General features: G+C 41.7%; 2 protein-coding genes across 2 annotated transcripts; both read left to right on the forward strand.

Annotated features, from left to right (window-relative positions):
• Positions 1-2,991: 2,991 nt before the first annotated feature.
• On the forward strand, positions 2,992-9,776 carry spon2b (spondin 2b, extracellular matrix protein). Its single transcript, XM_061047559.1, has 6 exons — positions 2,992-3,165; positions 4,352-4,616; positions 4,790-5,013; positions 6,129-6,320; positions 6,595-6,781; positions 8,709-9,776. Exons 1-6 carry the CDS (start codon positions 3,007-3,009, stop codon positions 8,885-8,887), a joined length of 1,206 nt encoding a protein of 401 aa, XP_060903542.1. The 5' UTR covers positions 2,992-3,006; the 3' UTR covers positions 8,888-9,776.
• Positions 9,777-16,263: 6,487 nt separating this feature from the next.
• On the forward strand, positions 16,264-19,387 carry si:ch211-255i20.3 (transmembrane emp24 domain-containing protein 11). The gene is made up of 5 exons (XM_061047560.1): positions 16,264-16,489; positions 17,298-17,389; positions 17,961-18,086; positions 18,180-18,326; positions 18,909-19,387. The coding sequence occupies exons 1-5, from the start codon at positions 16,360-16,362 to the stop codon at positions 19,056-19,058; spliced, it is 645 nt and encodes a 214-aa protein (XP_060903543.1). The 5' UTR covers positions 16,264-16,359; the 3' UTR covers positions 19,059-19,387.
• Positions 19,388-25,244: the final 5,857 nt, after the last annotated feature.

Consider the following 25,244-nt stretch of genomic DNA (forward strand, 5'->3'; position numbering starts at 1 on the left):
CCCAGTTCCTACTGTACCCACTGTCCTGTCTAAATAAAGGCAAAAGACCCCAAATGTATCTTTACCTCCCCCCCACACAGGGAAACCGTGGCTGTGTCTAATTTCTTGATGCTTTACAAAAATTAAACCAATATACGATGCACTCTTGGCCCTGGTTTTTAATACTTGAAACACTAGAAAGGCAGTTTGACAACCGCATTTATAACCCTCACATATCAGTGAAATATATAGGATGCTGACAGAACGCCCACCCTCTCCCACCACAAAATGAATCCACATCCTCGACTCCCGACACAGCTGCGGCAGACACGTGCCTGACTCGCCTCTTTGGCTCGGGGCCCGTGGTGGTGGTGTTTTCTGACCTATATTCTCCTCGACTCTCCATTTCCTGGGCATTAACAGCTTCCTTTCTAACAACTGCACCTTTTCAGTCCAGCACAAACGCACGACTATGCCATTAATTTCACCCTTTGTGTGCGTGTTTTTTGACTCCCTTGCACAGGTTCAGCGGGCGCAGAAGCAACGCAATTCGTCTGGCCGTCACATAGCAGCAAATACCTGCACGTCAGTAGATGTTACGGTAACTACTAATACTGTCAGTCATAGTTACTTCCTATTTTAATGATCCCAGTGGGACAGTTGAGCTCTCTAAGGAGGGCGAAGGTCAGAGGTCTGACAGACCAGGAAGAGATTAGGATTCAGAGGACACTGTACTAGTGTGGATGTCTGCAGACACAGGGATACAAAGGGTCTGAGCATGTGATGATGTCATACTGTGAATAAGCTGTGTCATTTAGGTCAGACGTACTCTGTATCCCAGCGACCTAAAGCAAAAAAATTTAACTACTCCGACATTGCTCATGCCTTTTCCTTCACTCGCTTTGCTCTACTGCCCTCAATAAAATGAAAAACAGTGCAGCTCTGTTCGGTGTGAAAGAGCTGCAGGGTGGTGATGAGTTAACTTCCCCTCTCTTCAACGGCCTCTTACAGAAAGCAGACTGGACTGTAAAGTCAAAACAGTAAATCCCTGAAACTGACGGAGGTTGAGTTAGGGAAACTGTTTTCTCTGTGCGTGTGTTGGTTTGTGTTTGACAGACACGTGACCATGTGGAAATTATTAGATGTGGGCTGATTCAGCGTGTTGGCACAATTCTGTGTTTGCATGCGAGTCAGTGGATCGCTGTCTGCCACCTCCAGGCGAAGTAAGTAAGTAAGGAACCACTCCCCTAATCTACACACACACACACACACACACACATATCGTCCTCCTGGTAAGAGACTAAAGACACACAACACAAGATCCAGGAGAAAACAGCAGCTGTTATCATCGCTGCTTGAGACGAGGAAGTCACACATCACACTCTGTAAAACTCTCACAGAGAAACTGTATCCTCTGTTTACGTCCCGTCTAAACCAGAGTGACCACAAACACTTGATGTCTGTTTTTGAGGGTCAGAGTTCAGCCGTCCTCGTGTTTATTTGTAGGAAATTTATCATGACTGCAAGAATAAAACAGCTCCGGTGATGACACTCGTATAATGAAGTGAGGTTATGACATAACCCAACCAAAGGATATAAACAGGATATCGATGCTCACACAGGTCACCATGTGGTGGACTCTGAAGCTTCAGTGTTTATCCAGCTCTGCATGGGTCTGTAAACCTTTCTGTGTTCTAACCTCTCTCCATTTTTCAAAAAGCATCTCCAATATTGATCCTAGTTTGAGCACGTTTCTGCTCGTGGAGCTTATCAGAAACATGCAGAGGCTTTTTAGGTCGGGTACAATCACTTCTATCTGAACCACTTCTCTTGCCCGCTTCCATCGCTGCAACACCTGTTGACTTGATAACTGCTCTCATATCTGGCAAACCGAGGGGCGTCCAAAACGGCCGTGTGCGGGGTGCCTTAAACAAATCCAGAGCATTCAGGAGCAGAATCTAAAGTTAGAAGGAGGACATACTGGCTGCTGCATTGTTGTCAGAGAAGCCAGCACTTCAACATGTTTCCTTAATGATCATATAGTAAGATACCTTTATCATTTCACTCACTACACATCTCACTGATTGATCCTTTAAACACTGCACAGAGCAGTGCATCTAGGACTTGTGCATTGTTAAATGTTACAGCGCTAATGTTACTTTATGTCCATAAACACATAAATAATAACTAATATTCACAAGACAATGGCTGATTGAAGGTGGAGAATTTAAAACAAAATCTGTGGTTAGTTCAGAAAACGCTGAGGTGCACATATTCTGAATTGAATGGAATAAACTACCGAGCGAATCTATTGAGCATCAGACCTTATAATCATAACGCACACCTGAAACAGAAAGCAAAAAAAAAATAGTGAAATTTATGGAGGTGCAGTGTTACTGCTAAGCCCTGACCGGTGCCAAAAAACACATTGTCTCTTTGTATTTTAAAACCTCCGACTCCCCAGCAATTTGTCCAACGATGCCTCAGCCAGCCTGACTTTACGAGGCCCTGAAAAACACATCACAGTACTTATGCAAATTGGCTGTGACACTGGCAATATAACGTCCTACATGAGTTAAAAAGCAGTAGTAGAATTGGATCTAGCAGCTCAGGAGCAGCTCTGAAACCTCACTGAGAGACATTTAGGGAGCTCTAGAAACACATTATTAGCCTCATTAGTCATTTTTGTAGATATATAGAGAGGGCTACAGTTTCACACTGTGAAACGACACCCTACCCACGGAGCTGCACAGGACCCCTGGCGGAGCATCCACGACTGCTGAACACATTAGTCGGTTAATGGGCTTCTTAAAAAGTGTAGGAGAGCGAGGAGGAGGGGATGAGTGGGAAGAGCCAAAGTCAAAGGGCATGAAGGGGGCAGGGAAGTCACCGACAATCAGAGGGAAAGTATTGAAAGTGAAAAAGTTTGAAGGCGGGTGGAGCAAGAGGGGGAGGGAAAGGGAAGGGCAGGGACAAAAGGGTTAAAAAGAGGGAGAGGAGGAGGGGGGAGGGGGGGGGGTGAAGCTCATGGAGGACATAAATAGGCGAAAGAGGACTTGGAGCCTTGCAGTCTTTCTTCCAGACAGCCACATCCATCGCTCTCCTCTCCCCTTCTCTTCACCTCCAGCCCTCCTCTCCACTCATCTGCTGCAACCTCTCACTCATCCGGAACCCCGAGCAAAATCAGTGAGTAGTTTCTGCACCACATCTTACATCCTGTCACCGCAGGGGAGGCACGGAGAGCTGTCTCATAGAAGGATTTAGAGTATGCATGTGCATTTAGAAAACAAATACTTCTATGACTGTTGATGTGCATGCATTCATAACATAATGAGAGAGAAGCAAACACTTGGAAGTTGCTGAAATGTTATGGACTCAGTGCATTGTATTAAAATGAAATAAATGCTGCAGTGGAATGCAAACATCTGCAGACATAAAATGCATTCTGCTCCTTCTATATGGACCCACCATCATCCAATAAAAGTTTGAAACTGATACATGTTTGCATGTTAACACTGTTGCTGAATGATGTAGAAATTATTGCAAATCCTGCACAAAGTACAACTGCATATCACTCTATGTGCTTACCCTTCATGTGAATTTAATTATAAAATGTATCCCATGAGGTAAAATTAACAGAATGTCAGAAGAAAAAGATAAAAACAGAAGAGTTCAGGTGTAAGCTGCTTTGTGAGTGTCATGTCGCTGATACTGCAGCTTCATATGGACGATAAGATGTATGAGGTATCCAAAACTCTAAACGTCAGCTGGCATAGGTTCCCTCTGTTATATAATATCACAGAGCAAAGAATGTACAGCCCCCACCCCAGGCTGTAGTTACAGCAATAACAAAAAACAAACATTGGGTGTTTACTTCTTAATTAATACAAGGTCTCGTCCCGCCACGCCTTCACCCCCCTAAACTGAGTTTACAATTCCTAAACAGTGGAAAAAAACAGAGCGTTTAAAGTGAAAACTGCTCCCTCTGACTCACATGCCCCACTTGATTAACTCCCCACTGGTGGTTCAAGCAGATGCTCTGCCCTTTTACTAACTTCTCTCTGTCAGTGCTGTTATGTTCAGGATCAGAGAGGACAACGGCAACTGCAAGAATAGATGTGAAAATCAATAAGATGCATGACTAATAACTTATTTTAAATCGGGCTAATAGACAGAAAAAGAGAATGTCGAGAAGGAAGGACATGTATGCAAACATTTGGTAAAAGTTTCAAAAGACAGACTTCTTGTTGTGTTTCATTGGCAAAACAAAGAGCAGGAAAACATTTGCATGTGGTGCTGACACTCTTATTTTTTTGCAGGATGAGAGCTAGATAGTAACGTTATCATTGACCTTTCTCCTCCCTGTTTATAGACCTCCTCCTTCAGGTACTTCATCCTCAGCATGAACGCCACAAGAAACATCCTCTCCCTCTCCGAGGCGCTCTACCACCTGCTCCTCATGGTGCTGACACTGGGCCGAGGCGGTCGTTCGATGCCGGTTCCCACTGACATTCCCATGTGCACGGCGTCCGAAACCGCCCAATACAGGCTCACGTTTACCGGCAAGTGGAGCCAAGCTGCTTTCCCCAAACAGTATCCAGTCTACCGGCCCCCTGCACAGTGGTCAAACCTCATTGGTGAGTGCAAACCAGTCTCAAACCGGTCTACCCATAGTGCACAGCGTCTGAATACAGTTTATTGCATAAAGAGTATATAATCTGACTGAGGCAGTTTATACACATCTCTGATGATGTACCTTTTTTACTGTACCTGCTGCTTCAACTAACATCCTTCTCTCCTCTACTGTTAGGGGTGACTCACAGCTCTGATTACCACATCTGGCAGCGTAATGAGTTTGCCAGCAATGGAGTGAGGGAGTTCGCTGAGAAAGGCGAGGCCTGGACCATCTTGAAGGAAGTCGAGGCGGCCGGCGAACGCATCCAGAGCGTTTATGGGATCCTGTCGGCTCCTGCTGTTGTGGGAGGCTTAGGCCAGATGAACACTGAGTTCGAGGTCTTCGCCAGGCACTCCTATGTAAGTCACTCAACACCTGGTTTTCTTTCACTTTGGGTCTGGACTTGCAAGTATGACAGAGGCTTTTTTTGGGGGGGTCAATAAGATGGTTCGATTCTCTCTTAGCCGAGGTCATGGGGATTGTGATGCAGATCATCCACTTCACTTCTAACACTTTAAGCGAGCATGACAGTGTAGTAATTTGAAGGTTTTGTACCAAAATTAAACCCAATTATCTTGCACCTTGCAGATGTCCCAACAGGTACAATGTATTTCCAACAATGATTGTGTTTACAGCCAAATATAAAACTATAAAAATGAGGCTATGGTTATGAAAATTCAAAAATGATCCAAAATGTAAAATTCATGACTGAAGTGGTTTTGCAGTCATAAGTCAGAAACTGTCATGCTACTGCTGCTGTCGATCATAAAAAAACACAACATTATGCCACAGAGTTGTATGATGCCTTATTAGGCGGACGCTGCAAAAGTAAACGCTAACTTATCTGTCAAATATTTGTTAATTAAGCATCATCTGAGAATGTCAAAAACGCAAAATTACTGTATTTTCTCTTCCTGTAAAACGTTTCAAATGTAGGATGACTCATCCTGCACTCAGGGGTGTTTACTAATCTTTGTTGTAGTTAACGATCCAATCAATCCATCCCAACGTTATGTCCCGCCTTCTATCTTGTGATTGGTTCTATCTCCTTTCAGTTGGAAAAACAAAACGACAGTTAGATACTCTTGTAGTTCCATTTCATGGGGATTTCAATGTAATGATAAAACCAGCTCCAGTCTGCTTTTTTTTTTCCACGTTCAAGTCCGACTTGTGTCTGTACATTTGATGTCAAACTCTGCAGGAGTTGGCAGTTAATCGTCCCGCTGATGATTGTCCGAGTGGGACATAAAGTTTGGGGAACATCTGACAGAACAAAATGTTAAGCTTGGACAAGAGAGGAGAAGTTAAACTCACAACCCTTTTTCGTTTTCTTTCCCACCCATGTCTTTCTCCTTATCTCCACCTCTCACTCTGACCCACCTCTTCGTTTCCCTGTCTCTTCCTTTTTTTTTTTCCTCTCTCTCTACGCTTCCTATCCCCTCCCTGTGGTCTACTTCCTCCCCTCTATCTGCAGTTGTCGTTTGTCGTGCGCCTCGTTCCAAGCCCGGACTGGTTTGTGGGTGTGGACTCTCTTGACCTGTGTGACGGCGACCACTGGAAAGAGAATATGTCCCTGGAGCTTTTCCCTTATGATGCAGGAACTGACAGCGGATTCACGTTTTCTTCTCCCAACTTTGAGACCATCCCACAGGACAAAATCACACAGGTAAGTCTGCCGGAGGACGAGGCCAACATCCATCAATCAAAAGCCAAAAATCACATATGTAGAAGAGGCTTCATCCAATCAATTGAACAGAAGATAAACAAATCTTGAAGGCGTTATGTGTCTCCATGGACATTGTAGTAACCTAAATGCTCAACACACTAATATCTTAGCTGCTGAAAATCCTGATTAAAAGGACGTTACTACAACGTCAACATCTCTTTCCATCTGCCATAAATCACCAAATATTCACCGTAAATCCTTCTCCTTCCCACAGATCACGTCTTCCTTCCCTAGCCACCCTGCCAACTCCTTCTTCTACCCCCGCCTGAAGCACCTACCTCCCATCGCCAAGGTAACGCTGACCAAGATAAAGAAGACCAATCAGATCATCAGCCTGCCCGTGGAGCCGACCCAGTCCGACCTATTGCTGACGGGAAACGAGATTGAAGACTCGCCAATAAGTAAGTCTCAGCCGCGTATATATTCTGAAAATTTCAACTACTGTACCTCAAAAAAATGCAATCATATTTAAAAATGATGAAATCCACCAGGACTGTTAGCTTCTATGTGCTTGATTGCCCAAGGCCGTGCCGTGCCAGAAGACCTTGCAAAGCCCCTCTATGGACCTCACATTTAGCAATCATGTGGGTCAGTAGGATAATTGTGTAAAATAATTTCTTGGAAAACTGCAGATTTGACCCAGTATCCCTTCCCTTAGCCATTTCTCCACCAACTCGCACTGATAAGAGTAACAAGTACAGACAGAAGTATGTATTCTAAGTTGCATAAATGTACAGTTTCACCCATCACCAAGAGCTTTTGGTCTTAGTCTTTTGCTGACTCAAATGAGCACATTTGGGAACCATTACAGGCCCACACACAAAGTCAATTACTTCCAACCAGACGGCGAGAAACCGAGTGAGGGTAGGGCATCAGAAAAACGCCAGGGGTACATCTGGGCTCCGGTGAAACAGCAGGAAAATTAAATACTGAGAAAAGGGAAAAAAAGCATTTGAAGAAAAAACCATGAAGAAATTATGTACAGTCATGTTTGGGTCGTGACCCCTTATATGGGATGAAGACGTGTATGTTTTAACAGGGTCTGTCTGGATCCATGAGGGGGAAGCTGGTTTACTTAATGTTGCACTGTTAACATTTAAGACTCCCTGCTGTAGCCATTAGTGGTCATAGTGTAAAAAGAAAATGACTGCAGAGGCATTTAGGGTGATAGCTTTGGGGAAAAAGGTGAATAGTTTAAAATGCAAGTTCAGCCAATAATACAGAAGTCAAATAAACTGTACTGGTGAGTGATTATCTTCAACATGACAAGGAGAGGAAAATGACCTTTTATAAAGAACAGAATCCACCACAAAATGTCTAAACAGATGACTTGACCGGGGGAAAGGTTTTCTTTGGAGGGGAACAGATAGCGTGTCAACCTGGCAGTCCGGCCAGACACTGCGGTAATCGCATTCAGTGTTCACAGTGAGGGTTAGGATTCGAGTCAGCGTCACAGAATGCAGGTCCATTCCCATGACAACCAACCCAACAAACAGAGCAGAGGGGCCAAATATCTGCTGGGATTTACCCGCCCTTGATCCCAACGCTCTGTCCAACCCCTCCATCTGTTTATGTGTCCCTCCCTCCTGTCATCCCTCCTTCTCTCTGATGTCTTTAGGACTCAAGAGACCGCTTTAATTAAAGATTAGCAATCACCTCCTCTAGGTTCTGTCAATGAACACAAACTTGAAATCAAATGACACAAGCTTTATGTTTCCCTTTGTCCTTTAAGGGCACGCAAGTTGAACTAGGATGTGACTTTCTTGTTCCATTACTCCACCCGGCTCCATCACCAACTCCCGTCCCTCTGCTTTTCTACTTTTCATGACAACCAAGTCTGCAATACTTATCAGGTCTGCTGAGGTAGCCCAGCAAGTTCTGAATGCTGGAGAAAGAGAGCAGAGAAATTAAGAAACAAGGCAGTTTCTTTCCCCCTCTATTACAGCTGAGGAAATCCCTAACTTCTGCATCTGACTCATTAAATGGTAGCAAGCTCACTCAGCAAAAATTCACTCTATAAACAAATAAAACAACAGCGACGCGATGCCAAAATCTAGAACAAGAAACTCTGGTTCACTCAATGCACGCCTGTAAAGTCTTTAAAAAGCTTTGAACAGACAGACAGCAGAGACAAGTGCAGTGATTTTCTCTAAAATGACTAATCCCACTGCTCTCCAGTCAAGTCCATAAAAAGGAAAATAAAACCATTCTCCACTTCCAAGCAATGAAAACATTACACTCAAAAAGCTGGCGAGGGGAAACAACTAACTTCACAAGATTACAAAGAAAAACCTTCATGTGATTCTAACGCCCCCGCTCTCCCTGCAGATACGCCTCTGGACTGCGAGGTGTCCGTGTGGTCCCCGTGGGGCTTGTGCAAGGGCAAGTGTGGAGACTCAGGCGTGCAGCACCGCACACGCTACGTCCTCATGCACCCGGCCAACAGCGGAGTGGTCTGCCCCCTGCTGGAGGAGGAGAGGAAGTGCTTCCCCGACAACTGTTTATGACTAGGCCAGGAGAGGAGGGAGAAGAAGGAGAGGAAGGAGAGGCGAGAGAGGAAGGAGTGCACGGCGAGGAAAGGGAAGAAAGGGAGGAAAGGCAGAAGGCGGAAGAACAACAGCAAAAGGTCCGCGGTGAAATCGCACGAGGTGTAAATACGACGAGCCGGACTCCCTGCCCTCCGCTGCAGAAATAACTGACAGGTTCAATTCAACAGAATGACTCATCCTTAAGCCACATTGGCGGATCTGTCAGCACTAGAGAGGCGTCGTTAAGCTATTAGAAAGTAACTCAGTTCTGTCAGATTATATAATTGGTTGAGGGGAACAAAGATGTTTTATTTGGAGTCAGTTTGACTGTTGGGATGATCACAGACGTGTGTTTGCCTGCAGTGTATTATGACTCCAAGCAGCTTTCAACTCTCGGATTAGGAAGTAAATCTATAAGAATACTAAAGATATAAAACCTGACTTTAAGAAATACTGATCCAAATAACTACATCATCTAAAAACTGGAAGCCTCAGCTGCTCCGTCTGCAGACGAACAAAAGAGTCTGAAAATAAAGTTCCTGGTCCTACAAATGATGTCATGATCGAAACATGAACAGAGACGTTGTGGTTGTTTCCCTGAAGACGAAGAAGAGTATATTTATTTACAGGATTTTAACCTGTAGTGTACAGTATATATCATGTCAGGAAGTAAAAAAAACAAATGTATATTCCTTTGTGTTATTAAGATGTTATTTCAGTACGGAAAATCAACCTTTTGTAAAAAAAAATGCCAAAAAATGTACAAAAAATGTGTCATGAAGTGTAAATATATCTAAGGGATGTTGTGGCCTCTTTGCTAAATGTTTGATAGAGTCTCTTTTGAATAAAGATACGACATTTCAGTATATTCAGAGTCTCACTGATTGATTTCACGTCACACAATCATTATAAACATGATGGCTTCAAATCCCTCTGAGTGCAGAAATGTGTTTTTCACAGCTTTGCAGAAACTGGATTTATGAAGTGTAAGACACAAATTGCCCCGGCAGGTCTCACCTTTGGGTTCAGGTCATACACTTTATAGGTAGGAGCTTTCACCGCGGTGTTAGGCGTTGGTCAACAAGGCAAGGCAAGAAACTGCTTGGGGCCCCAGACCAGTAGGGGGCCCCTGAGGGCTGACATACTTAAACCACAACAGTGGACCAAAATGTGCAGATTTTGCAACAACAGCAGGAAACCTCCCTAAGGGGGCCCCATCTGACAGCACTCACTCACAATGACCTGCTAAGCGTTGCGTGCATTATTGCTGTGAAAACCAAAGTTTGTCGATGAAGAGGAATGATCCGTCTAGAGGAGAGAAAAGAGGACGAGGAGACATCTGGCAGACATGATGGTGATGAACACTGGTTGGAGGCCCCCCCCCAATCGATTCTTGCTTCGGGCCCCAAGAGACTCTAGAATTGCCACTGGCTAGGCGCAGAGCAACAAAAACTTTTTTGCCTGCTATGCTACGCTACAGCATACGAGTTAACGCTGAGTGAATGTGAATGGGCAATTGTTGGAATCTTGCATAATGAAATTCATGAACACCGATGTGGGATGAGAAATAAATCTTCCACAAATGAAGAAGATATTGGAGGCTCAGGAGCGAAGAAAAGGCGAGCACATCATTTAATGAATTAGCCCGTCTATGTAGCGCCTCATGAGCGGCTTTAAGTTCAGCCTTCGTCGCGATCATTTGTAAGGATTTTTCTTGGACGCTCGTTCACAACAAAAGGCACAAAGGTCAATTTGATGGTGACCAATACACCCACAGTATAGGCCACTTGATCCCAACCTTTTTCTTTCCTCCTCCCCCTAAATTTATCTGAAGTTGTTTTCACATATCCACGCTGACATCACTCAGGCTTCATCCATCAATATTTACAGTCTATGGTTTGAACGGACTAAAGCCTCTGTACATCGGACGTGCGCACTAACCACTAGGCTACAGGCGCCTCATTATCAAACATGTTTGATTTAACCCCCGATGCTCTCTGTGCGCTGATCAGGGAGGTTAAGAGTGGATCTTTATACCGCTCACACTTCAAAATAATCCGGGCAGATAATCGGTTCTGAGCAGCCTCGAGTGAGGAACGCCGCGCTATTGACTTTAGTGAAATGTTGTCATCCAGAGCATGTAAGTGTAAAATGAAACTTCATCAGGCTGTGACGTAGACAATCTAGGCCCGCGTCCCAAATATCATCTCCAGTGTCAAAGCCAAGCTCATCTCAATGCAATATTTTTCTCTTAAATCTGAACGCTTACTTTGTGGCTCCCAAGGTCATATTACCAACACTCGGGCTGCGGGATCAAATTGAGTGCAGAGAGAAATACTTTCAACTGGATGACCCGGGTCGAGGCCTCACTGCTGGCTGGGATCCGCCCTGATGAAGTGTCGGTCGTAAAACGGAAGAACGTTCTCACCAACTTTTAAAAAAAAATCAGTTCACCGAATGTCGATTTGGATTACGACGCCTCCAAATCTCACAGAGCTCCATTCTCGCTTTGACGTCCAGTGCAGCTCGACCCCGGCACAGAGCAGGGGTCCCGCTTAATAGATAGAGCAGAAACCAGCGACCCCTCTCTCTCCTTTTTTTGTCTTTCAGAAGAAGTTTCAGTGCAGGATTAAGACAACAAAATGTGAACAAAGTTGAAATAAATGGAGTCTTTAGTGCACAATAAGGGTGTAAATATGTAAAACAGACAGAAAGCATCCCACACATGTCGCATTGAACAGCAATAAGAACTAAACATCTGGAGCTGGAGGGAGCTCCTGGTGTTTTGAATGACAACGGAGAGGAAAATTACTGGGACAGAGAGTCAGGAGAAAGAGGAGAGGAGCAGATTCAGCCTCTGGCTTTCCTCAACAGCAGTTTCATCAACCAAGTTTGAGGCAGGACGACAGGTAAGAGTTTGTGTTCCACAGTCACAGTTTCCCAGATGATTTAAACTATCTGGAGAGCGTGATGAAAAAGGTTTTATAGATCTATGAAATATGAACACTCGATATTCTTTTCACATACATGTACCCGAATTTGGCACATGCACTAACACATTCTGTGGAGATGCATTAATGGAGAGATGTCAGAGTGGGGTTGCTACACAGGGAGCCCGTCAGAGCTGTTGGGTGCCTTCTTTAAGGGCACCTCGGCAGTCCTCGGGAAATGACCTGACACCTCCCCAGCAACCAGATCAACTTCCATACTTTGGTCCGTACCTGGACTTGAGCTGGTCGACCCTTCAGTTTTCAACCCAAGTCCCTACAGACTAATGTGGGGTTTAAAACTCTGAGAGTCGATGTGAATCCAAATGGTACACGACAAATGGACTTGAAAAGTGCTTTTCTAGTCTTCTGACTACTCTAAGCTCTTTTACACCGCAGGTCACACCTTCACATTCACACACTGATGGCTGCTGAGTAAAGAGTCCGTCAGAAGAAACTCATCTATTCATACACCACAGACAAAGCAGTGGGAGCAATTTGGGGTGCAGTGTCTTGCCCAAGGACACATCGGACATGTTGCAGCAGGAGCTGGGGATCAAACCCCCCCCGACCTTCAGGTTGTGAGACGGCCCTACCACTGAGCCACAGCCGCCCCTCAATTCAAGTGTTAAAGCAGTAAACAGAATCACTTTTACTTGAAATGCTTTTGCTTTTTGCTTTTGAGTGTTCACACACATGTAAAACTACTGAAGTGTGGGAGAAGAAGTTCTGACTCTTTGCTCACTCTGAGGGAATAACAACCTTTCCAGATGCTGTGTGTGTGTGTGTGTGTGTGTGTGTGTGTGTGTGTGTGTGTGTGTGTGTGTGTGTGTGTGTGTGTGTGTGTGTGTGTGTGTGTGTGTGTGTGTGTGTGTGTGGGGGGTTTACTTTATACGTGACCTCCTTGAGGGAGAGCAAACAGCAACTACTGTACATGTGATGTTTTGGATTATAATCTCTGAAAAGATCTGGACTAGGTGTGTTCAGATAAACATCCATGTACATGCTTGATCGTGTCTTCCTGGTTGGGGTGAAACTATTCCCACAGCGCGCGTCTGCCTCTCTCTTTAACGGTGCACGTCTGAAGGTCCTCCTGCAGAACGGCACTCTCCCTGTATGTACTGCTGAGTTTACCGCTGAATTAGGAAGAGAAGAAGAAAAAAGTTGATTCAAATACAGACATCCAACCTCACAGATAAGAGAGAGGAGGAGGAGAAGGAAATCTCTGTCGCACAGCGAGGGGGGAGAGTGGAGGAGCAGTGTGTTTGTTTACAACACAGACCGAGTCCGTGCTCACCAGAAACTAGACCGAAAAATAATACCAGAGGAGTAAACACACAGCTGGGCTTGAGTTCTGCTTGATCTCACTCTGGAGAAAAACTTTATTAACACACAGCCTTTAACAGAAACAAATACCTTGTGTTATGTACCAAAGACCAGAAATCAAGTTCTCACAAGTCAGTGCACTTTTTTTTTATGTTAACTGTCGTTAGTAGTTCAGATTCAGATTCAGAAAACTTTCTTTATCCCAGAAGGGCAATTCAGTTTCACAACCTACCGAGCCATTGAAAAACGCAAAGACAACATAAAAGGAAAGAAACACATCACCACAGCATCCAAACAGTTACATTCACATTCAACAGACGAACAGGTCGTCAAGTGAGAAAGCCAGCGTTCTCAATCTACAATTTCCTAATACGATGACAGACTTGTTCAGCTTTCAACAGCCTGATAGCTGAAGGGATAAAAGAGTTGGAGTATCTATTTGTCCTCCTTGGAGGAGCAAGATAGCGCCGTCCAGAGGGCATTAAAGAAAACTCCGATTGGACAACATGTTCAGGTTGGTTTATGATCCCTTTGGCTTTCTGGACCACACGCTCCTTCCACAGGGAACTCAAGTCTTTCAGCTGGACTCCAATAATCTCAGAGCAGACTTTTACGATGTGGTTCAAACTGTTCTTGTCCTTCATAGACAACCCATTGAACCGACAGATAAAAGAAAATGTTAAAAGACTTTCGATTAAAGAATGATAAAAGCTACATAAGATGCTTTGTGAAACACTAAAAGAGTTCAGCCTCCGCATCAAATGAATTCTCTGTTGGCCTCTTTTCACGATTCACTCTGGCTGTGTCCGAAATCACTCACTGATCCCTCCTCCCTATTCACTATTCACTATATAGTGAGTTTAATGCAGTGGACTATATAGTGCACTCACTCAGCAAAATTAAAAAACATTTCGCTCACTCACCGGCCGCTGACAGTGACGTCATTGTTGTCGCGCAGCTTAGCAACGGCCGAGGATCAATACAGTAAATAACAGCATGAATTTCACTATACTTTCATTATACTGAGTGTATTTTCATGATATAATAAATACTTATAAAATATTGAATTTTACATAATGAGACATATATTCGGACCAAAACTAAATTATTTATGCTCACAGACTCTGGTTTCTCGTCTGTCATCATCATTAGGACAAACTAACATCACTAAAGTCTTTATTCAAACTGATCATAGATTTCAGTAAAACGCTCTGAATATGAACTTTATTGAGTTTCTGTGTTCATGCTGGTCTCTCCTCTCGTCTGTCTGAGAGCAGTCGAGTCAAACGCCACTCTATGCTCGTAAAAATCTTTTGAACCGCAATGCATGATGGTATATATTGCTCGCACAGTGACCATCGCTCATACACTACTTTTCAAAATGCATTGTGGGATACATTGAGTGGACTATATAGGGTATGACCACGCTCACTCAGAATTCGGACAGCACTACAAAATGGCGTGATTTCAGACACAGCCTCTGTGTTTTCAGAGAACTTAAATTCAGAGTCAAACACTGTCCCAAGGTATTTATATGAGTCCACTATTTCAACCTCTCCACCGTGGATAATGCTAGATTCAGGGTGACAACAGTCCTTCAACAGTGAAGTAAGAGCGACTGGTCTAAAATCAATCAAATCCTGAGGTTTAGCTGCCTTAGGCACAGGGATAACTGTGGATGTTTTCCAGATGGGGGGTATCCGGCCACACTCAGCGCACATCTGAAAAAGTTTTGTGAATACGTCACTGAGTTGGTCAGCACAGTGACGCAACGTGCGCCCACGGATGGCGTCAGGTGCCAGCAGCTTTTCTCGTATTAACTCCCTTCAGTAGAGTTGTGACAGTTCCCTGAGAGATCACAAAGTCATTCTGAAGAACAAGAGATTCTCTTACTATTGAAATATCATCCAAGAAATCAGACCTTTCCCAGCGAGAAAAAAATGAATTAAAAACATCTGCCAAGTCAGCATCACCCACACCATCGACACAGATAGGAGGCTTAGTCCATGGATTTTATTCCTTTCCAGGCTGCTCTGAGGTCACCACCACTGTAGTCATGACGACCAGGTGAAATCGACCTGAGGAAGAGAATATGTTTACAGACGAGCTAATGTATCCGAGTATAATTTACATGACGTTTTTTATCACAGCAGCTCATACAGCGACAGTACGGCAGCTTTCAGTAGCAGCTCACGCTTCATTATGCAGCGGTCTCTAACATACTGTAACACACAGTGTTTCCACGGCAACCATAAGTATATCTTGTCTGTCATGGCGGCTACCTTGACAAGACACGGGGCGTTACAAGTATTAAGATTATGGATTTCCCTGGCTCTGATTTGATTGAACTGTTGGGAAGGTAGGGACACAAAAAATAAAATATATATATCATGGTTTTTACTAATTCACATATTTTAGTGTAGCTAGAAATCCATCACTTTGGACCACCTGACGCCCAGCCTCCACCATCGGACTGTGTCGTCCTCACAACCACCGCCGTCCTCCCTTTATGCACGGCCTGCTCCGACCTCCACCTCAGCGGTAAGGAAGTGTGGACAACAGGAACGAGAGGAATACAGGAGGAGAAATCCTTCCTGCTTATTATCCCATATGCTCTATTTGAAAAGCGTCTCCAGGTAACACTTGTTGTGACTTGGCGCTTTACAAATAATGATTGATTGTGTGAGGTAAAGTCAGAGCATGCACTTGGCCCTAAAAAAAAAAATTCAAACATTTTGCTCTTCCAAACCTCTTCATGGTCGTTCTTCTACGCAGACATTTCCCTTTGCATGGAAATAGGACTTATTGTAAGGGTTGAGCTGTATCATGAACAAACTGCAGGATAATAAGTATCCACTGCAAGTTGTCAGTCGCAGTGAGTCACGACTCTCAGCAGCCTTCCTATTGGCTCCTCGGTCGAGCAGTCACAAAACAAACAAGATGTGTCGTCACAGAAAGCGGCACCTGTGAGTTTCTCACACTCAGACCGGCTCCCTCACTGCCCTCCGCTCTGAACGTAAAGTAAAGGACATGCAGTTCTAGTTGTAGAAAAAAAACAACAATCTGCTCTTTCTACTTTAAGGCCAAACATTCGGTCACTTTCAGGTGTTTTGTAAGTGAACCCCTTGTTAACTGAAGATGGGTTTTCGAGGTGTTGGCGTCCTCCTGCAGTGTTACCTGATGTTGGCAGCAGCCATGTTTTTTGATCTCGGAGAGCAGGAGGGAAAATGCATCATCGAGGAGATTCCTGAAGATACATTGGTTACTGGTGAGTCCTAAAGAGAGAGAGAGAGAGAGAGAGAATATGTCTCATGAGGGTCGTTTAGGACCTGAGCACAGGATTGTGAAGTAATGTGAAATGTGTTTTTCAAGGCAGCATGTCTAATATCTTTCAAGTGCAAAAGGCATTAATGGATTTCAAACCACCTGTTAAGTTGCTCTTCTTCCTGCAAATCTATTTGTTTTGTTTTTTAATATTGAAGTAAACAGGTCAAGGAACAAATTAATTAAAGGAAGAATGTGCGACTTTTTGATCCAGTAGATGTCGCCCTTGAGCACCCGCATGAAATCAAAACAAACTTCCTGTTAGGCCACGCCTCCTCCATACTGAATCCTCCGCTCTCCTCCAGAGACACACCTCCAACCCCTCTACACTCACATTCAATTGAAAGAGTTATGAATTAGAACGACCAGAATTGTCCTTAGCTCCAAATAATCAGTGAGTATGTTCTTCTTCTTCTCTCTAGTTCTTGACTAAAACAGCTTTTATACACAAGGGGAGGAGCCGGCCGTCCCGTCCATGTAAACACGGCTCTGACAACAACACAGCCAGCGGGACTCGAGCTTCTCCCTCATTGTAGACAGTCAGGACTCAGAGACACATTTACACAGGACAGACTTTATGATTTATTTATGTGGAACATGTTGAACATTCTTTCTTTAAATAATATTACAGTACATGTATAAACAATGAACATTATATTTGCTTCTTATCAAAACTCTTACATGCTTGATTCTTATCTTGACTACCACTGCGGTGTGTAGTCGTGTGTGTGAACGCTGTGTCTTACCTTCAGGTTATTTCTTGTTGGAGCCCTGGGATATGAAGTCGGTCACCTCCTCCCCTCACCTCGGCGTCACTGTGACAGTCAGAGACCCAAACCATGAGGTACCGCACCCACCCAGCAGAGGTTTATCATTGCACTTTCTGGTTCATCCATTACATTTATTTATGTATCACAAGGATTCATTTACTTTAATCAAACCTTAAAACACACTCTGCTCACTTCCTGTGTGTCAGATCAGACTTGAGGTGTATCTTTGCACTTACTGACGTTGTCTCCTCCTCTCTAGATCCTTGCTTGTGTTGTTCTTACTCTCTGATGTTTGTCGTTTTGGATCGAAGCGTCTGATAAATGAATTGTAGAACTCACAGAAAGAGCCTTTTGCCTCTGTCCTCGTATGTACAGAAATTGTTGAACACTCTTCCTGCTCTTCTTTTTGCTGGCTGATTAGGTTCAAATTCAAATTTTTAACAATTTCAGAGAAAAAATCATTCCCTTTGCTTCGTTCCTCTTTCTGTCATAATGCACCGAGGTGTTTTTTTAAAAAAATGTTTCTCCTGATTTCTCAGTTTTTAACACCTGGCAAACAAAAAAAAGGGAAACACTAGAAGCACCATTTACAATTTGGACTTTTTTTGCAGAGAAAATGTTTTTTCTTCCCCCCACTCTCTCTAGGTTCTGATGACCAAACGCTACGGTAAATTTGGCAAACTCACCTTCACAGCTCACGCCTCTGGTCAGCACTACCTCTGCTTCCAAAGCAACTCCACGCGGTTCTCAGTCTTTGCTAGAGAAAAGCTGGTGAGACCTGCGGAGATGAATGCAACATTCAGCAAGCTGAGTCAATGCCTGCGTTTTATAAAAAACAGCGACTAACTCTCCTCTCTGCTACAGAAGCTGCATTTGGACGTTCAGATGGGAGAGCACACGATTGGCCACAGCACAGCAAAAACCAAAGACAACATGGCGCTGTTGGAGAGCAGCCTCAGACACCTCTTGGAGCAGATGATGTACATCATCAGGCAGCAGGAGTACCAGAGGGTGAATAACCTTTTTCTTAACCATGTTAGGGCTAATGATCATTCTAACAATGTTGACAGTGTAAATCTTTGAAAGGCATAGGCCCCCGTGTCCACCTATGGCGTTTTTTTCTCCGATTGTTTTCAGTGAGTAGAGAGCGTTTGCAGCAGAAGGAAGCTGCCGGGAGAAGAACACATCGCCCAGCGTCTTTTTTCCGAGCGCTCTGCCCTTTTTGTGCGGCAGCTCCGAGAGCTCAAGTTGAAAATAATTTCACTTTTCAGAAACGCGCTGCTGATGTCACGACGCTCTTTTCCAAATGTAGCCTATGATATTCCCCGTGTTTTTTCCCGCCTACGGATCGTGTCTTGTACCCACATCCTCCTCGCTCTGTGTCTGATCGGGTAAAAACAATCTAAAATATAAAACATGCAGTAAAAAGTAACGGAGCGGTGTCGGTCATACAGCGGCCGTTATTAACAGACTGTTGTCATGGAGACAGGACGGACGCGCAGCGCTTTTAATCTCAGCGCAGAAATGCTTCATACATACACATCCATGTTTCTTTTTCCCGTTTTTTTTACATGATATTTCGTCCTCTCACAGGAAAAGGAGGAGGTGTTTCGTCAGATCAGCGAGGAGACCAACAGTAAAGTGCTGTGGTGGGCCGTGGTGCAGACCTCCATCCTGCTGTCAGTCGGTTTCTGCCAAATGAAACGACTCAAAGACTTCTTCATTGCCAAGAAGTTGGTGTGATGTACGACCTTTGACCTGACGGCTCTCAGCCTGATGATCATCTCAATGTTGTATACAGAAAAAGGCTGCAACAAGTATACGAGACACTTTGAAAATAAACGCTCTCTCCTCTTACTGTCAAACAGCTGGTCATATGAACACGGGGAAAAACTAAAAAATGATGTTTGAGTAGCAGGTATGTGTTTAGAGATGATGTTAGTGTTGTAAGGACAATCTCTGAAATATTTCTAGTGGGTTGTTTTTAAAGCTTCTGCTCCTCCTCCATTATTTAACTCAGTTGCCGTGACAACAGCATTTCATTAGACTTAATAAAGATAATAATAACAATGTTTCTGACTTTTATGGCGCTTTTCCAAATACTCAAAGACGTTTAACACAAAGAAGAAAGAATGTCAGAGAAGGAGGATGAGAACAGAGTGTGTTCGTGGTTGTAGGCGACGTTGAAGAGCTGAGTTTGTAAGGATTTTTTGAAGGTGGAGAGTGAGGGGGGGGGGGGGGGGGGGTCTCTGACGTTAACATTACAATTAGCCTTTTTTAAGGTGTTATTCCAGTGACACAGTTTAGACTTTAGTTACAGTTTCGATCGATTTGGCTCCTTTTACAAAATAGTACAAAAGTACAATTATCAGTTCAGTTTCATGTCTTTAAAAGGTCATAGGTCAACCAAACACATTTCATTCTTGTTTCAAAACGGAGTTCAAAGTCAAAGTCAACTTTATTGTCAATTTCAAAATATGCCAGACATACAGTGGAATCGAAATTGCGTTTGTCTCCGTCCCGCGGTGCAATACAACCAAAATAAGATAAAATAAAATAAGGTAAAATAGATAAAATAAAATAGATAAAATAAAATAAGGTAAAATAGATAAAATAAAATGAGGTAAAATAGATAAAATAAAATAGATAAAATAAAATAAGGTAAAATAGATAAAATAAAATGAGGTAAAATAGATAAAATAAAATAGATAAAATAAAATAAGGTAAAATAGATAAAATAAAATGAGGTAAAATAAGATAAAATAAAATGAGGTAAAATAAGATAAAATAAAATGAGGTAAAATAGATAAAATAAAATGAGGTAAAATAAAATAAGGTAAAATAGATAAAATAAAATAGATAAAATAAAATAAGGTAAAATAGATAAAATAAAATGAGGTAAAATAGATAAAATAAAATGAGGTAAAATAAGATAAAATAAAATAAGGTAAAATAGATAAAATAAAATAAGGTAAAATAGATAAAATAAAACAGATAAAATAAAACAAGGTAAAATAGATAAAATAAAATGAGGTAAAATAAGATAAATAATATTTACAGTAATAAATTCTATACGTCAGGAAATTGGTCAATGGCACCAAAATAAAAAGTTGTCACTGTGTGAGTCGTATACTGGTCAAAATGTTTCACAAATCTTGTCATGTTTTTGTCACCCTGGAAAAGTTTCTGTTTTAGATTACCAATTTTATTTCACACCTTCTGTTGACACTCACGGCTCAGTCGACTCGCTGAATGCTCCTTTATTCTGTATCTAATGAGCCTTTTTTGATTCAAATTTCAACACTAGTTCAAAGTTTTCAGGGAACAACCCATGCTGTAAGTTACAGCAGTAGCCTACACATAAAGATCAGTACATCTGTATGTCTGCAGTAAATTTGCCTGGGTAACAACAATGTGTTACATGTACTGTAGCCTACAGAAAATTCACCTTTGGTCTTTCATGAAAAGTCATATAACCTAAAGAAAATTTGTCACAAAATGACACAAATGTGTTTCTTCATTCATTACTGTCAGCTGGCAGCTCATTAGCCAAATACAGCAGACAACACAAATATCCCATGTGATGGATGTTCATGGAGTACAAATACATGTCTGACCCATCTAACTGACTGGACCATTCTGCTGTGACAGCTCAAAGGATGACAGAAAGTTTAGAAGTTGTGAAGAGTTTGACAGTTTCAGCATCAACTTATCAGTTTAAGTTGGTGCTTATTTGTACTGTTTTGCACTCAAATTTACCTGAACTAATTAGAAATTCAAATCTGTTGTGAAAAACATAGGACTAATAAATAACTGTTCAGAGATTTGATCTTTTTGTCTCTCATTTGAGAATTGAGCAAAAGTAAATGCGGAAAAACTGCAAAAAAAAAATGTTTGCACAAAAATGCACATTGTTCATATTGACTAAAAACATAATAAGAAAATATAATTAAAAAAAGCAAATGTAGGAGAAATGTTTATTTTCCTTCTAAGATACTAAATAGTTAATATAACTTACCTCTTTTAAAATATGTACTTGTGAAGGTTCAGTTGATGTTACAGTTCTTCATTTGACAGATAGCCTATCACTTAAGTTATCCATCTGAAAGAGTGTGGTACCGGAAGTTCATGTTTTCCATAGCAGATTTGATTATCAGCCATAAAGTCATAACCATCCAAAGTAGACTGACCACGAGCTCCATGAGGATGAAACGATGGTTAATGCTCCTGTAGGAGACACAAGTTTGTCTGCTATGAATCTCGTTTTAAGAAAAACTCGGATTATTAGCGACCTCGGGTTGAAAGAACTACACTACCCACAATCCTAGCGTTTAACAGCAACGTCTTTGATTGGAGGAGCCCGCTGTTACCATGGAAATGTCTCACTGAACCCGCGAATTTAGGCTGTAAACAGAAGTTAACAGAAGTTCAACACAAACTAAAACATATTACAACATTTTATTAACAATATAAACACTAAAATAAAGATAAATGTAGAAAGACTTGTTGGAATTGCATCGGACATGTGGCTGCAGGAGCTGGGAATAAAGATAAAGATAAACTTTATTGATCCCCCATGACATTTTTTTTGTCACAACAGCTCCAGAAACAGAAATCTAATCATCAACAATAACAAGAAGTTAAAAATCAAACATATGTAGGCCTACATCAGTTAAATAAAGGGAGAAAAAATACAATAATACTAGAATTGAACCCCCGACCTTCTGGTTGAGAGACAAACCGCCTCTACCTCTGAGCCACAGCCGCTAACTAGAAGATAATTTAAGTGCTTTTTAATCCAGTAGATATTTAACTTTATAACTGAGCAACATTTTTTGAGGTTTTCTGATTGAATGTGGGTAACTTAAATGAGATTTCCAAGATAGTCTTTGATCTATTATCACACCAAGAAATGTAGCTCCTTCCACCACTTTCATTCCCATCTATTGTTAGACTGATCAATGCATTTTCCTTCATTAAACATTACAACTTTCATATAACACATTTAAAATAAAGATGCTTTCTCCCCTGGATTTAGTAGACAACGCACACATTGACCACTAGATGGCAGCCATGCACCACTGACATGACATGAGCTTGTGTTTGAGGCCATGAACGACCATCTAACTTTACAAAGAGACTGCTGTGATGGAGGGGTTTTGTGCAAAATAATTAATATTAAATTGAATTCTGGGTTTGTTTTCTTCTATTTGAGAGATCGACAAAAACAGTAAGTATGCAAAGTTTTGTGAACTTGTGTAAAATGAGAGTGAATAAGACAAATTCATTCTGCATCCGTCACATGAAGCATTAACAATCATTCTTCTCCTGGCTTTATTGTGAAGTGATATTTGGAACTGAATACCCTTGTACGGAGGACGGGGTAAAAGACACAGAAAACAAATGTCTGAATCTGTCGTCAGCCTCGGAGAAGTATCTCCTTCATGTGGTCAGGCGTACCAAATTTCATCCTTGGTAATATTATATATTGATTTAATATACAGGGAGCCGACGAGGACAGTTGTGGGCTGTCAGGACAGAAGACAAAAGGTTGTTTGGGGAATGCGTCCCGGTGAAGAGCTGAAATAGCTGCTGGAGGAATTTGTTGTTCCAAAGTGAATACTCTCAGCCGTTCAGTCTGCTTTTCCATCTTGTTAAAAATGGAAAAAATAAATTGATGCCTGTGTGCTATCATATTACAAATTATACAGCTCAGATCCCTCCTCCTCCTCCTCCTCCTCCTCTTCCCAAAGAATCCCAAAGTAAAGAAAGTTTTCAAGACAATAATGCAGAGAATGGAGAGAGGAAGATCAAAAGAAAGAGGAAGACAAGTCCCGACAGGTGGTAACGTGGCTGTGCAGCCTCTTCTATAAATGTTGGATGTGTTCGCAGATTTATAAGGCTTTCTTGGGGACATGTGTCTGAATGTCTGCCTCATCTATGGGAAAAACTATCCGCAAAGAGACGGCCATAAGTCTCCCTCTCTCTCCGCGTTTGAACTCCAGAACCTCTGGAATTGTCACATCATCGTGCAACTGATACAGGGAGGACATGCGATCTGAATTACAGCCACGGCATTGTTCACATTTCTGAGAGTCTGAACTGTCCGCCTTTGCGATTTTTCATGTACATCTGTGCACCTTTGCTGCAGACACTCCAAATGAATATCCTAACCTTTTCACATCATATTGGACATTTTTTTTTTTTTTAATGTCTGTTCTCATTTTCTTTCTTTTTTTTACCCCTCCCCGCTGTGACTTCATCCTGACAACGCTTTCACACCCCGAGTCTTCATAAAGATAATTGACAAACAACAGAAAATGCCAGATGAGGTAAATGCCATCGCACAAATAAAAGCACGCTGGGAAGAGGGGAAAAAAAATGTCAGAAAGTGCTGCCTCGCCTTTCACAATATTTAGATTGGGATCAAGAGATTTCCTGTTATTTATTAAGCTGTATTCCTGAGTGACTGACGGATGAGTGAAGACGATCGGAGCGTAAAAATAGTCGTTTGGAAAAACACTGTTTGCACAAAATAAAAAACCCAGTCTGTATATTCATGTACACATACTGTAATGTTTGTAGCTTTAATTCACATCATGGCAAATACAATGCATGTATAAGAATGTATTCATCATGTTTGATTTCCCTGGTGTCGTTTTATTTAAATGTTTTCATGCTAATTGTTTGAGCACATTCAAAACAAATGAATGAATGAAACCTTTATTGCCCCTCTGGGAATTTACCTCGCAGCAAGCGCTTAAAAACACAACGTGATAAAAGACGTAGAAACCATACAGGACAGCACATAAAAACAAAATCAATGCCAGATTTACAATGTATGATCAAAGCTTGTTGAGCTGCCGAATGATGCACAAACTACAACACAAACTACACAATACAAAACAAAAACCAAAACATAAACTACAACACAAACTACACAATACAAAACAAAACACAAACTACACAATACAAAACACAAACTACAACACAAACTACACAATACAAAACACAAACTACAACACAAACTACACAATACAAAACATAAACTACACAATACAAAACAAAACACAAACTACAACACAAACTACACAATACAAAACACAAACTACACAATACAAAACAAAACACAAACTACAACACAAACTACACAATACAAAACAAAACACAAACTACAACACAAACTACACAATACAAAACAAAAACCAAAACATAAACTACAACACAAACTACACAATACAAAACACAAACTACACAATACAAAACACAAACTACAACACAAACTACACAATACAAAACACAAACTACACAATACAAAACAAAACACAAACTACAACACAAACTACACAATACAAAACAAAACACAAACTACACAATACAAAACACAAACTACACAATACAAAACACAAACTACACAATACAAAACAAAACACAAACTACAACACAAACTACACAATACAAAACAAAAACCAAAACATAAACTACAACACAAACTACACAATACGAAACAAAAACCAAAACATAAACTACAACACAAACTACACAATACGAAACAAAAACCAAAACATAAACTACAACACAAACTACACAATACAAAACAAAACACAAACTACACAATACAAAACAAAACACAAACTACAACACAAACTACACAATACAAAACAAAAACCAAAACATAAACTACAACACAAACTACACAATACAATACAAAACACAAACTACACAATACGAAACAAAAACCAAAACATAAACTACAACACAAACTACACAATACAATACAAAACACAAACTACACAATACAAAACAAAACACAAACTACACAATACAAAACAAAACATAAACTACAACACAAACTACACAATACAAAACACAAACTACACAATACAAAACACAAACTACACAATACAAAACACAAACTACACAATACAA

Source organism: Labrus mixtus, chromosome 10 (genome assembly GCF_963584025.1).
Source record: "Labrus mixtus chromosome 10, fLabMix1.1, whole genome shotgun sequence".
Taxonomy (NCBI): Eukaryota; Metazoa; Chordata; class Actinopteri; order Labriformes; family Labridae; genus Labrus; species Labrus mixtus.

Bases quoted from the DNA above. Each gene is read 5' to 3' on its own strand.
- spon2b (XM_061047559.1), top strand. From the start codon at position 3,007: ATGGAGGACATAAATAGGCGAAAGAGGACTTGGAGCCTTGCAGTCTTT. The intron at 3,166-4,351 runs GTGAGTAGTTTC...CCCTGTTTATAG, and splicing joins CGGAACCCCGAGCAAAATCA to ACCTCCTCCTTCAGGTACTT. The intron at 6,782-8,708 runs GTAAGTCTCAGC...CTCTCCCTGCAG, and splicing joins GATTGAAGACTCGCCAATAA to ATACGCCTCTGGACTGCGAG.
- si:ch211-255i20.3 (XM_061047560.1), top strand. From the start codon at position 16,360: ATGGGTTTTCGAGGTGTTGGCGTCCTCCTGCAGTGTTACCTGATGTTG. The intron at 18,087-18,179 runs GTGAGACCTGCG...TCTCTGCTACAG, and splicing joins TCTTTGCTAGAGAAAAGCTG to AAGCTGCATTTGGACGTTCA. The intron at 18,327-18,908 runs GTGAATAACCTT...GTCCTCTCACAG, and splicing joins GGCAGCAGGAGTACCAGAGG to GAAAAGGAGGAGGTGTTTCG.